Source organism: Lycorma delicatula, chromosome 3 (assembly GCF_047948215.1).
Source record: "Lycorma delicatula isolate Av1 chromosome 3, ASM4794821v1, whole genome shotgun sequence".
Lineage (NCBI taxonomy): Eukaryota > Metazoa > Arthropoda > Insecta > Hemiptera > Fulgoridae > Lycorma > Lycorma delicatula.
In genome coordinates this window covers 24913572-24927526 of record NC_134457.1, presented here as the reverse complement: position 1 = coordinate 24927526, position 13955 = coordinate 24913572, and the positions used below count along the sequence as shown (strand labels likewise).

General features: G+C 33.0%; 1 protein-coding gene across 4 annotated transcripts in view; it reads left to right on the top strand.

Moving 5' to 3' along the window:
* Positions 1 to 5083: 5083 nt before the first annotated feature.
* The window catches only part of Naa35 (N-alpha-acetyltransferase 35), a 39866-nt gene continuing 30994 nt past the window's right edge, over positions 5084 to 13955 (top strand). The window contains exons 1-2 of one of the 4 annotated variants that reach the window (XM_075359556.1): positions 5084 to 5325; positions 7336 to 7439. In XM_075359556.1, coding sequence (XP_075215671.1) covers positions 7364 to 7439 — 76 coding nt within the window. In that variant the 5' untranslated portion in view covers positions 5084 to 5325; positions 7336 to 7363. The other 3 variants (XM_075359555.1, XM_075359557.1, XM_075359558.1) reach the window with 3 other exon arrangements.

Genomic DNA, 13955 nt, shown 5'->3' with positions numbered 1-13955 from the left:
CCACAGAGATCGGTACTGTTATCTAACGAACAAAACTTTTTCTTAACTGCTTATGTTATAAATAAGCAGTCGAGAAAAAGTTTTGTAGCAGTCCTATAGGACTGCTACACGAACAATGGGCTGGTCTCGCACAGTTCGTGGAATCCAGGAACCTCTACTTACTTAACGAGGCAGAACAAGCGCCGACTTTCTTTTCTGAACTGGGAGAAAGTTACATCGACGTCACCTTGGTGACAGGTGATCTACTTAGGAGTGCAAGTAGTTGGACTGTCTGGCCCGAGGCCAGTGTGAGCCATCATAGGCTCACTATGAGATCGTTTATGGAGGTGGTCTAAGAGCTCCAGATTCAGATCGTCATAACCTAAGAAGCCTGGATAAGGACAGACAGCAGCGCGAGTGTACGGCTGCCGTACAGGGGTTGAAATGACGCATGAAGTACAGTGAGGAGGTGGAATTGATGGCTGAACAACTCGGCCAGGCCATCAAGACTGATGTGATAGGTCCTACGACGGCCTAGGCCAATGAACGGACCCTTTGGGTAATAGCCAGTCCGCTGATCTGCGAGTGCCTGGAGCCGTCATCCCGCTTCCGAGGAGCCATCTGCTAGATACAGGCGGAAATCTGGGAAAAGGTGGTGGTGCTCTGACCTGAGCGTGCTGCGCGTAAGAGTTAGGTACGATGGGAGAGGATACCAGCGTCACCCCCTAACGGGGATTATCGTTGACGACGAGCACGCTGAAAGTCTGCGAATCTACCGGCGCGCCCATAATGAATACATTCATGCTATCAAGGAAGCCAAACTCAAATTTTGGCAAGTCTGTACGCGCGAGTTGAAGCACAACCCCTGGCAGCTCGCTAAGTCATGTTACCGGCCAAAGCCATTGCACGTGCTGTTCAGTATTCGATGCGGGTTTGGTGGTCGTGACCACACTTTAACATGTGTGGTGACTTACCACGCTTTCCTACATACTATGTTTTCAGATGCTCCGGAGGGTGAAGCAGAAGTCGACGTTACGGCGGGTAAGATACCATTCCCTGGGGTACGGGCTGTGGATCCCGTAGATAAAGACCAAGTGGTTTCATGAATGGTACTGAGAAAGGCACCGGGTTTGACCAACTTGACCCGGATATTTTCTATCATCTGCTGCCTGAAATATGAGAGCCTCTTGGCAGGCTGTTCTCGGGGTGCCTAAGCTGAAGTTGCCTTCCGACTTGTTGGAAGGTGGCTTTGGTGAGGGTGCTCTTTAAATCAGAAAAGGATCCGAGTGAAGTCAGCAGTTATCGAGCCATCAGCCTCTTGCCGGTATGACTGATGAAAGGGGTTGGCACCGAGGATTGCATCTTAAATGCTCTTGCCGAGGTGGAAAACGCCGATTGTAGATATGTTTTGGCAATTTTTATTGACATAGCGGCAGAATTTCCTTCCTTGTTTTGGGGTTCTGTCCTTTATGAGTTAGAAAGCCGCAATGTTTTCGTAGCCCTGCAGGCCGTACTACGTGACTATTTGTCTGATCGCTCGGCTCTGTTTAAGGAAGCGCACACCTAGTTGTGGAAAAGTCTGTCACCAGGGGAAGCCCGCAGGGCTCCGTTCTCGGTTCCTTGCTGTGGAAGCTAGTATTCGACGGATTTGTGGGTCTGAATTCCCGGAAGTGTTCACGGCTCAGGCTTTCGTCGATGACTCCTGTTAGTTCGTGGTAACTCACGACCGCAGCTAGAAGACCGAGCGCAGGCGGCTTTGTCAACCGCAGAGTGCTGAATGAACGTTCAAAATTAAAAGATTTCTGTGCACAAGACGTGGTTTATGCTTCTCAAGGGTGCAGACAAATTATCATACAGTCATAACCCTTCTATTAAGTATAAAGGCTGTGTAATCAGCCGAGTTAGAGTTCATAAGTACCTAAGTGTTTTGTTTGATGAAAGTTACTGTTTAGCAACAACATTAGGCAAGTAGCGGCGGACGCCATCTTTATGATGCACAAGCTTAGAAGGATTGCTCGGAAGGATTACGGGCTGTCGAGCCGTCATTTGTACATGGTGTACCGAGGTGTCTTCGAAAGTATGACCTCTTATACTGCGTCCGTTTGGCGCATAGGTTGGAAAGAAATTGAGCACTTATTCAAAATTTAAGGAATGCCCAGCGCAGAGCCTTAATTGTACCCACTCCTGACCCCGTAGGAGAAGACACCCCCCGCTACCTCCTCCATTCTCCGAGGTTTTTACATACTCTAGTCCGCCGGTAAAATAATCAAAGAAACTATACAAATTTTATAGGAAGGGCAGCAACCTCTTCAAATGCCTTTACTAACTATAGAAATTTTAAAAAGTAATACAGGGGATTTTGAAATACTTAGGAATTTTTCACATGTTGTTAGCTGTTAGATGGAAAATATGTCTGTATTGTATGTTTCAGTGATTCTGGATCAATGTTTTTAAATTACAAGAATTTCTTTTCTGTTCTTCAAGCATTAGTAGATTCAAATTATAAGTTCACTGCACTTGATGTAGGCGGTTATGGTAAACAAAGCGACGGAGGTACTTTTATGGCTTCAGAATTATTCAATTTCATTAAAAAATAAATTGTTATTTTCCCCGAACCGGAATTTCTCCCCAATACTAATGTAAAAGCCCTATATGTTATAGCAGATGAGGCCTACACTTTGGTTCCTTATTTAATGAAGCCCTAGAAAACAAAAACCTTAAATAACAAACGTATTTTAGTCAGCCTTAAATAACAATAGTAATTTTAATAGTCAATTGTCAAGAGCAAGAAAGAATTATAGAATGCGCTTTTAGAATGTTATACTAAAAAATGGCGTATAATATCAAAAGCAATTGAAACATCGATTAAATTAGCTGGCAAGATTATCAAATGTGTTTGTGTTTTTCATAACTTAATGTACGTATGTAAATAAAAATGTAAATTTCGTTTTTTCAAAATCTTAAATCTCCGAAAGTTCTTCACCGACTGCTCTGAAATTTTGACAAACGTTGCATTCAAATACGCGCGTGCTTTTATATACCTACTGCTTATATACCTAAGATGTCACACCTGTGACAGGTAAAAACTTGTTTTTTTTTAAACAGCGCTATCTGTTGGACGAAAAAACAACACACGCTACACTAAGTATTTTATGATTCCATTTCAATGTTTCCGATATGTGTGTCCACTATAGACTAAAACACTACTGGACCAATTTACGGACGGAAAAAAGGGAGAAAGGGAAAAATCGGAAAAGAGAAAAATCTAAAATGGTAAAAAGGAAGAAGGGGAAAATGGAAAAGGAAAAACGGGAAAAGGAAAAACGGGAAGAGGAAGTGGAAAGGGGAAAGAATGTGAAAGGGAAATAAAGGAAAGAAAAATGGGGGAAGGAAATGAAAAGGAAGAAAAGAGAAAAAGGGAAAGGTAAATAGGTAAATAGGGTACCATATTATACACATATAATATGGTAAAAATTAAAACAGGAAAATAAAATTAGGAAAGGGGGAAAATGAAGAGGTGAAGAGGGAAACGGAAGAGTGGAAAGGGGGAAAGGAAAAGGGGGAAGGGAAAAAAGGAAAGGTTAAATTTTGTGAAGTTCACAACCCTGTAGGGGGGAATACACCCCCCTAGTGACGTTACTGGTCGTCATATCATCCCCTCCGTTCCGAGCCCTGAGGGGCTTTAACTGAAGTCGTCTTTAGACCCTCGAACCGATTATATCTCACAGTCATCAGCCAGGTCTCGGTTGGGATGCCATCTATGTAAATGCCTCGACTGACATTTGCATCAGTAAAATACAAATCAAATTTTTCCTTCACGTAGGTCTCAAACGGATATCTTCACATTCAACCTAACATATTCCCTCAAACTAACTAACCGAGACTGCGGAAGCGCGGACCCCGCGCTGATTGCCTCCGAATAATGCGATTTTCACCAAGATAGATCGTCTATCGATCATGTAGTTGTTCTTAATCTGTCAGTCTAAACGCCTTCCTACTTCGCCAACGCCACGTTGCTGTATTTTTCTACATGCAGAGGGTGTATGACAGCTTGGAGGAGAGGTGTCCTAAATAAATTGTATGAATGGGGTATACAAAGAAATCTTCTAACATTTATGAGGAGTTTCCTAGTCGGTGTTTTCGAGTTCGAGTTGGAACAACGGTATCCGAATATCTTACACTAGAAAACGGAATACCACAGGTAAGTATCCTAAGTATTACTTTGTTTGCTGTAGCCATGAATACTAAAACAAATTGCGTACAAAAACCCCTTATGTGTTCTTTACTTTTAGATGATTTTTCAATTTACGTAACATCTAGAATTTTAGCTACTGGTGAGAGACTCTCCAAAACACAATAACCTGTTCAGAATCACATTTTCTTGTGAAAACGAAATGCATCCTGCTTTTTGCACTCTTGAGGGGATATATACCCACCTGTATTTACATGGTAAACCAGTTGAACCATGCACACGGGTTAGATTTTTAAGATTGTGGTTTGATCAACAATTAACGTGGATAACAATTTTAAAGGAGCTGAATATAAAATGATTACAGCTGATTGAAAATGTATTAAGATACACTCGGTATAAAAGCTCTGTATAACTTCTTGCGCGAATATTCTGTCGTTCAGTGTCATCTTTCAAACTGACTTAGAGTAGCTTGAATTTTGTAATATTTCTGCCAGTCTATGACAATTTAGAGCTTTAATTCACCTCATTGAATAATTAGATCTTCCTTGGTAAATAAGTTGAATCTCTCTAACAAAGTGCTTCGCTAATGAGAATTATTTTTTGCATGTAATCTAACTTGGAATTGCGCGATTTTCACTCCTTTTTTTACTAACTAACCACAAAATTTTAACTTGTGTATTTTGGATCAAAATGTAAATTATTTGTAACAAATGAAAAATCACCAGGCCTTGCTAGAATTCTATCCCGGACCATTTCGGATTAAACGCTAAGTGCAACTGCTTCTACAGGGAGATTGATTTTTTAAAAAGAAATTTCGGAATTATTAAAGAAATTAAAAAATAAACATCCTGAAGTAGGTAATTCACCGAAACCATGAAAAGTACAAGCCTGAAAACTAATACGTTGTCGTAACCTCAAGAACGATTGGTATGATTGATTGATATGGTGGATTCAAATTAATTGTTAATATCTTGTGTGTTTAAACGCTTCCCTAAACGCGATTAATTCAAGTAATATTCTTGATATTTCATTTGGGAACGTTTTATTAGTGATTACGGGATAGAATTATACTTGCGTTGGCTAAACTTTAGTGTTTTACGTTCATCTTTATTTTCGTTTTTTGCTCTTTTTAAGGTTATCTTCATCGTCTGTTGGTATGATTTTTTTGTTTTGTTTATTTAGCCTACTGATGTATTAAATATATAAATCCACTTAAAAAATAACTAAAATTCATTTTCAAGATTAGATGTGTCAAAAAAGTAAATTTTTCACCGTATGTCATGTTTCCTTGTATGAATTTTTTATCGTTTGATATTTAATTGATAAAAGTACATAAAAAGGCATGGCAGATAATCACAGTCGTTCTTCCTCCCCGACAAATATTGAAGACGACAAGAAAGAGTGAGTGTACTTCATTTAATGTTAGTTAATATGTAATGTTGATGGGAGGTCATCTAGATACTGTCAGTAAGATTGTAAGTACTGATATTGTAAGGATGTTTCTGTTGTATATATATGTTGGAAACCCTTTTAAGCATTTATTAAGAGTTAATGAATAGAAAGGATAGAGAAGTGCTCCAAAATACTCATTAACATCTATGATTAAAACAAAAATATTAGTTTGTGAAACACGTTAATAATTAGTGTTACATTTAATAAAAAGTTAATCTAGTAAGTTTAATAATAAAAAAAATAGAATTTAAACATAACAGTTGCAATAAGAGGAAAGATTTCGTTTGTAAATAAAAATAACTAACTTCAACTAATGTTATTTGTGTATTGATTTTTAAAAAAATTATTATTTAATTTTATAAAACTATAAGTGATAGATAATAATTCGTATTCATACCTTATCACTAGCCTTGGTATTAGTGTTACCTTGCTTTTTTCTTGTTGCAGTTTAGCTGTTTGAGAGATACACAGGATTAAAATGTACTTTTATTTTTATCGTGTGTTATGATAATTTTTATTTGTGCTGTCATTGACTGGATGCAAAACATTAGTTTTTAGTTAAAACTGAAACTATTTTTAGGAATTTTTTAAAAAATTTAAATGATCAAATACACATACATAATTACACAGATGATGATCGTTATTTTATTCTTCAGCTTGTATAGCCTGTCAGCTTTAGGTCTGATGAGAATAAATTTGTTTCTGCCAGAGTAAACAAATATTTATACTTAAAAGTAGTAGATGTTATTAACCCTTATTGGTAATACAGAGTGATGTACTATATTAAACAGTGGAACAGAACATATTAGCAGTTCAGTCACTGCTTATTTCATTAATATTAGCCCTAAACATATTTCGATTGAACAAAAAAAAACATATTACATGTTAATCTCCAGACAACAGTTAGCAGATGTAGAAGACATTCAGGTGGGAAAATTGTACATTGAGAACAAAGGCATGAGTTCAACAATCCAAGATTTATATTTATTGTTTTTTATGATAAAATGAAAAAATATAGTGTCTAAAAATAACTGTATAAGGATTAAAAGTAAATTGTTTAGTATAGTGTGATACTGTATCAGAATGTATGAAGAAGAATTTGAAGGTTTCTTTGAGGCCACACATTAAATGTTATGCATAAAGGTAACTACTATCTATAGAAAAAAACACAAGTTTTGTGGTAAAAGAAGTAAAGTTTGAATGCCTGGTGAGTGGTTTGTTTTTATATTACAATTTGGCTTGTAATGCCTTTTATCAGTAAATTGTTTTTGCCTGCTAATTTTCACTAAAACAAAAGTCAATAGTAAAATGCTTACTCTTTGTTTAGATTTTTATACAGCCTTTCAATTTTAAGATCTACATACATTTACAAAATAGGAAATGTGGATTGTAAGAATGATGTAAATAGCAGGAAACAAATGGTAGCATTTACTTATTTCTGATTCTTCTGCTGGCATTAATTTTCTAAAATCAACCTGTATTTTTGTAGTCAAACTTTTATAAATGTTTCTGGATTAAAAGCTTAGTCTATGGACAAGCCCAATGATAGTTATTTTACTCCAGTAGATGGTGCTTTGTAATGAGTACTCCATTCTGCATTTAGTAAAGCTTTATAAAACTATATAATAAATTTAATTAACAGTATTATTATTGTAAAGTATATAAATTTTGATTATGAAAATAAATAATTTTATTATTTGATTTATTTTCAGTTATACAGCCGCAAATAGTAGTCCCGGAATGTCTCCCGTTGTATTGCCAGTTAACAGTTATTGTTGGGATGATATTACAGATGAATTTTTTAAAGCTGTTCAAGGTATACTTATTTATTTTTTTACTTAATGAAGTCATCAAATATAATTAACAAATCTCCATACCACTGTTATATAATTTTTAAAAAGATTTTGATAATATGTGGTGTAATAAAGAGAATAAAGTTGAAATTTTAGGTTTGTTTATAAAGTTCTTGAACTGACAAAGAAAACAAGATTTTTCAGTGATTTTTTTTTTTTTTTTTTTTTTTTTTTGATTACAGTTTGATATGTGTTTAGACCATTGACTTTTTAACATTTTAATATCCTTAGTATTATTATGCAATTTGTCCAGCTCCTGCAAAATAAGTAGTTATTTCAGTTTTGACTTCATCATTTGAAGTGAATCTTTATCCAGCAAACCATTTCTTCAGGTTTGGGAAGAGGAAGTAATTGGTGGAAGCAAAGTCTGGTGATTACAGTCTGGCACTTAAGAGTGTAAGTCATGGAGTTTTGCAGCAAAAATCAGAGATATGTGTTTACTTTCATTTGCTCTCGCCTACTGTTTGGTAACTGGCATGTAAAGGTAAATCCATGTTTCATCTATTGTTATAAAACATTGAAGAAACTTGGTGAAATTGTATTTAAATAAATTTAAACACTTTAGAGCAGTGTTCGGTCAAATGTGTTTCTAATCAACTCTACAAACATAGAACCCATCAAGTGGAATGCTTTTTCATACTCAAAACATTGTGTTAAATGTAGTGGTAATGGTCTCTTGAGATTTATAATATCAGTAACCTTGCATTTGTTCAGTTGACGATTATTTAATATAGCATTGTAGGTTTTTGTGACAATTTCATCTGTTATAATTGTTTTTGGACGTCCCAAGCATTCATCATGTTGAATGGATGTACGATCATGTATAAATTCAGTAGTCTGCTTTTTTTACCATTGAAAACAAATGACGAGAATCCTTTAAAGTGGAATCTAGCTCTTTTTGTATGCCCATCAGGGTTAATAAACCTTTAAAGTAAAGTATTCTATAACAGCTCAAACTTCAGTTTTATCCATTTTTTTTTTTTTTTAATTTCTCAACTTGTTTGCTTTCTCGATCATCACAGACAAGCAACTAAACACATGCATGTGAAACTTTGTAGCATTCTATCCAAAGGATTATATTTGATAAATATCATACTCATTTCAACATACTTGGGCCATTTCAAATCAAGAACTTCCCTGGTACATCAAAAGAAGAGTACTTAGAATTATATGAAATTCAGTTAGTTTTATTAAGTAAAGGAGGTAGGCTGCTTGATAGAATTGGATGAAATAAGGATATAGCCTACTCGCTCCTATTGTTCTTTTAATTTATACATGAAGTAAGCAAATGAAATATGTAAAGAAAAATTAGACTAGAATAATTTAAAGACTAACAGTAAAAATGCTAACGTAAAACAAATCTGCTATTATTAAACATAATGGAAACAGCTTGGCAAATTTCTTAAGAAATAAGACACATATACAAGATAACTGCAACATACAAATTCTACACATAACTTCTTTAAGCTGCAATATAATATACTTGCATTATTTATTTAAAATTTAACAAAAACAACATACTAATAAATAAACATTACATATATCAAATATGCTACTAAGTTCCTTATTAAAGTGTTTTCTACTTTTTTAAGATATGCCATATTATCTATTGTGTTGCCCAGTACTACTGATAAACAACTAATCATAGTAGTTCAGAAAAGATCTTTGAAAGTACAATTTCATGCATTTTGAAAACAATCTTTTTTCATTTAAATTTTGTCATGTTTACTAATGAGGTAAATAGTAAAGCTTGAGGTATATTAGCAACCCTTATTTATATATAAGTAATATAAGCAATATTCCAATATATTTATATATCAGATAGCAGAGGTTAAGATTAAACTGAAATCTATTAATAATAAAGTTTTTATTAAACATAATCAGTGACCAATGTGTTAAATTATAAGATAATTTTATTTTAATAATCTCAGTTACAATAAAATCTTTTATGATTTTACTCCAGGAGTTTCTCCTCCAGAAGCTTTCACTTATTAAAGCTCATTCAGTACATCTTGAGCTAGATATCATAAACTAACAACCTCACATAACCTATATTAAGTTATTAATACTGTGAGAGTATATCATTTAAAAATGTGATAGCTAGCTTCAGAATTATTAATATTTCTATGATAGTTATAATCTGAATGATAGCCAACAGAGAGAGTATGTTTTAATTGCACTAGCAACTTTGTATGTAATTATACGTTTTTTTGGAATCAGTTGAAAATACACTAAAATAGTGTGAAAATGCTCCTAGAGTAAAGTCAGTGATTGTTAAACTGATTGCCAGTTATTTAAATTATTCAGTTGTTGCTTATTATAATGAAAGAAAATGAATAATTCAGCAATGGGATAAAATCATTTTTCGGTTAAAAGTACTTAAATCTTTTAAAAGAAATTACTATATTTATATTAGAGAAAATAATGAATAGTTTAGACTTATTGACACAATAAAAAAAAATTAAATGTAAAATTAGGTTAGAATAAAAGAACGGTAGTATGCTATAATCAGAAAGGATTTGAGGATAAATTTTAAAAAAAGAGAACGTATGAGGTCATTCAATAATTAGACACAAATGTATGTGAAGATAAAACAGTTTGTAATTCTTCAGAACAGTAAGTTGATAATCCTGTGAAGATGTATATTAATGGATATCGATCGTAGTTATTTTCTTCAGTTTCTTACAATTTTTCAGTTGTGTTCCTCACTGATAGATTTTTACATTTATGACTTATTCTTTGTTTGAAGGATGTGTTTACAATCCAATAACTATATTTTTGTTTGCTGTTGCTGTTTATAATAAATATTAAATATTTGTATTCTTTTATATCACCTTTTTATTACTAAAGTAATGAAATGTAGTAGAAATAATGTAGATGGACCACCGAATATAAAAATAGATAGAGAAAAGAATACGGAGGTAGAAGAATTTATTAATTTTATTTGGGAAGTAGAATTACTAAAGATGGATGATATAAAATGCTGCTTAACACAGGCAAAATGAGCTTTCAGTCAAAAATATAATTTGCTTACATCAAAAATTAATTTAAACATAGGAAAACAATTTTGAAAGTATATGTTTGAAGTGTAATTTTATATGTAAGTGAAATTTGGATGATTGGAGTACCTGAGAAAAAACGATTAGAAGCTTTTGAAATGTGGTGCTGTAGGAGAATGTTAAAAATCAGATGGGTGGATAAAGTGACAAATGAAGAGGTGTTGTGGCAAATTCTCTTCTTTTAAGTGACATGAGTTGTAGACCACATACATATTAAGACATCCTGGAATAGTCGCTTTAATATTGGAGAGGCGTAGATGGAAAAAATTGTGCAGGTAGGTAACGTTTGGAATATGTAAAACAAATTGTTAGGGATGTAGGATGTAGTAGGGGTATACCAAAATGAAACGACTGACACTAGACAGGGACTCTTGGAGAGCTGCATCAAACCAATAAAGTGAGTGAAGACTGAAAAAAAAGTCACAATTATTGTAATTTTTTTTTATTTTTACATAAATTTAACTTTGCTGTAGAGTTTATATCTAATGTCTTGTTTTATTGATTATAGCTTATTGGCGATAATAACAAGCCATTTATCTGGTTATTTTCTAAAAAAGTTAGTTTTCTCAGCTGTGCAATTTTAATGTTTATTAAGAGATTATTATTTGATTTGTTAATAAAACATTGTATTTTTAAGGGAGAAAAGAACAATATTTTTTTTAATCATTTAGTGGTTTACAGGTTATTAATATTAAAGAAAAACTTGTATTGGAAGTAACTTGTATTGGAAGAAAAACTTGTAAAAAGGAAGTAAGTAGAGAGAATAATCATTGAAATGAAAGAAAAATAGAATACTCAAAGAAATTCTGAGAAATAGAACTAAAACAAAAGAAATTAAATTAAATCATTACTTAAATTGGTAATTTAGTGTGGAATATTTGACATATAGCATTAAATGAAAAATAGCCCAGTGTTAAAAAGAGGGGTGTTTCATTAATTCAACAAATTTTCAAAACTTTTATTGCATCACCATTTTTGACTCTGATGATATTTGGTATATAACTGCCCACTGTGTAGTGGCCAAAAAAGATTTTTCTTGAGTAATAGACTATTTTCTAACTTGCGAACAGGTAAAAACAGCCATTTTCATCAGTTTTTCCATGAGCTGTAGCATTCTTATTTTATATCATACAGAGGTCAAACAGGGCTTTTTGGAAAGAATAAAGATGGAACTTCGTCTTAGTGTACTCAAAATTATTGTATTACATAACCAAATCTTGTAATGTTTACTGAAGTTACATTTAAAAATTGTTTTTTCAAATTTTGGGCCAAAAATAAATAATGAAGGCCGTACGTAGGGTAGCAGGCCTGTTCTTTTACCTTTTAACTTAGGTACTAGTAGCAAAAAAAATTGGACTGTTACTGAGTGTCCTTCATTAAAAAAAAATGGCCACCAAATCATAAGATTTTGAAAATGTCTCATTTTTGGGGCTCAAAAACCACATGTGGGACAGGGGGCTAAATGTCTGAAATTTTTACAGCAGTAAGTACCGTTTATATACTTTAAAACCATATAAAATTTATTTTGTTACTCAAAGAGGTTGAGTAATGAGGTCATCAAAACTGTTAAAAACGCTGTTCCTGCTAACCGTGAACAATGTATCGAAAAAATTCTCAGCATGTATTTATTCAGTTAATAATGTAGGCCTACTATACAAAATATTTTGATATGTCTAAAATGAGATAGCTTATACTGTATACTCTAGATAGTGTCTATAATGAGATAGCTTATATTCTAGATAGTTTGTTACTTAAAGTATGACTCATACATACAAACTCATGTTTAAACACTAAGTGAATAGATATGCATAGATGTGAATGTTTGCATAATCCTGAATGTAAACATTGTAGAAGACTCTGTTACTGTTTTGATTTCATTATGATATATTGTATTATTAATACTGTAGTTACGTAATGTACACTTGTTTATAAGTAATTTTATTAGCAGTGAACTTCTCTTTTATGTGACATCATTTATTTTTAATTTTATTAATTATAGAAATCTTTATTTTAGTTGTAAAGAAACTGGGATAAGACAAAGTGAGGTGCAATTGGTAGTTTTACAGTCTAAACTAACTGTATTGTTGTAAGAACCCTTGCATTTTATAAAAACAGATTATGGAGTGTTCAGTTGGCATTCATACTGAAATAGTAAGTCACAAATTGACTTAGAATAGATCTTCAGTATTGCACGATATTTTAGAGTTTACTGAACAGCAAATAACATTGATATCCTTAAGAAGTGGATGTACTGAAACAAACTGTTTTTTTCATAAAACCAAATATTTAAATAAATATTTTCATATTAATGGGAAAGGTTGCTCTGACCCACTTAGCTGTCGCACTAAACCGGTTAAGAAATCTCTTTGAGAAATATCTTAACACGTTCAACAAGCAATTTAAATTTAAAATTAATTCCAGGCAGAGCACTGTGTACAAAATGCTTAAAGAAAATACAAAAACCATGAGATAATACAGAAAGCGAACCAGAATGTCAAGATATATTTGAGCCAATGTGTTATAATCGAGTATGTGAATAAAGTTTGTTCAGCACTTGGCATTTCCCCATTAAGGTTCAAAAATTATCGAGCAGCGTAAAGGAACCAATTATAAAAAATAAAATTACAAAAATAGCCAAGTCAGTTACAAGTAAATTAAACTATTCTTTTGATTTAAATATTTCTGCAGAAGAAACCAGTTTAGTGTCTCAAAATTATGCTAATTTAGGAAGGGAGTATGAAGAAGTAATCATTAAAATAAAGAATAAAGAATTATAGAGATAGAGATAGAGATAGAGATAGAGATATAGAGATAGAGATATATAGATAGAGATATAGAGATAGAGATATATAGATAGAGATATAGAGATAGAGATATAGAGATAGATATAGAGGTATAGATGCAAAGAAGCAAGCTAATTTTTTCAACATTAAAAAGGAAAACTTGTTGGAGGGTGAATGTATTATAATGGGAAACTTCTCTCAAAATTTTCCTTTTGTGATAACAGGATGAAGACCAGTCATATCACCGGTCAAAAACTTAGTCCACAGTACATCCATTTCTCTTATATTTTAAAAAGAAAGGAAAATTACAAAGCCAAAGCTTCTATGTGATTAGTGAATACTTGAAGCAATACTACATCATTCTTCTATTTCCAAAAGCAAGTTATAATTAAAGTAAAAACCTGTAGCACAAGTTAAACAATTTTTTTTATTGTTCTGATGGCTTCTCAGCCCGGTACAAAAAAAAAATTCATAAATTTGTGCAATGATCAGGATTTTGAAATCGCAGCTGAGTGACATTTTTTGCCTCATATCTTGGAAAAGGACCATGGGATGGTATTGGTGAAACTGTAAAAAGAACTGTAACTAAAGCAAGCCTTCAAAGGACAATCAACAATAGAATTGTTACACCTTCTGA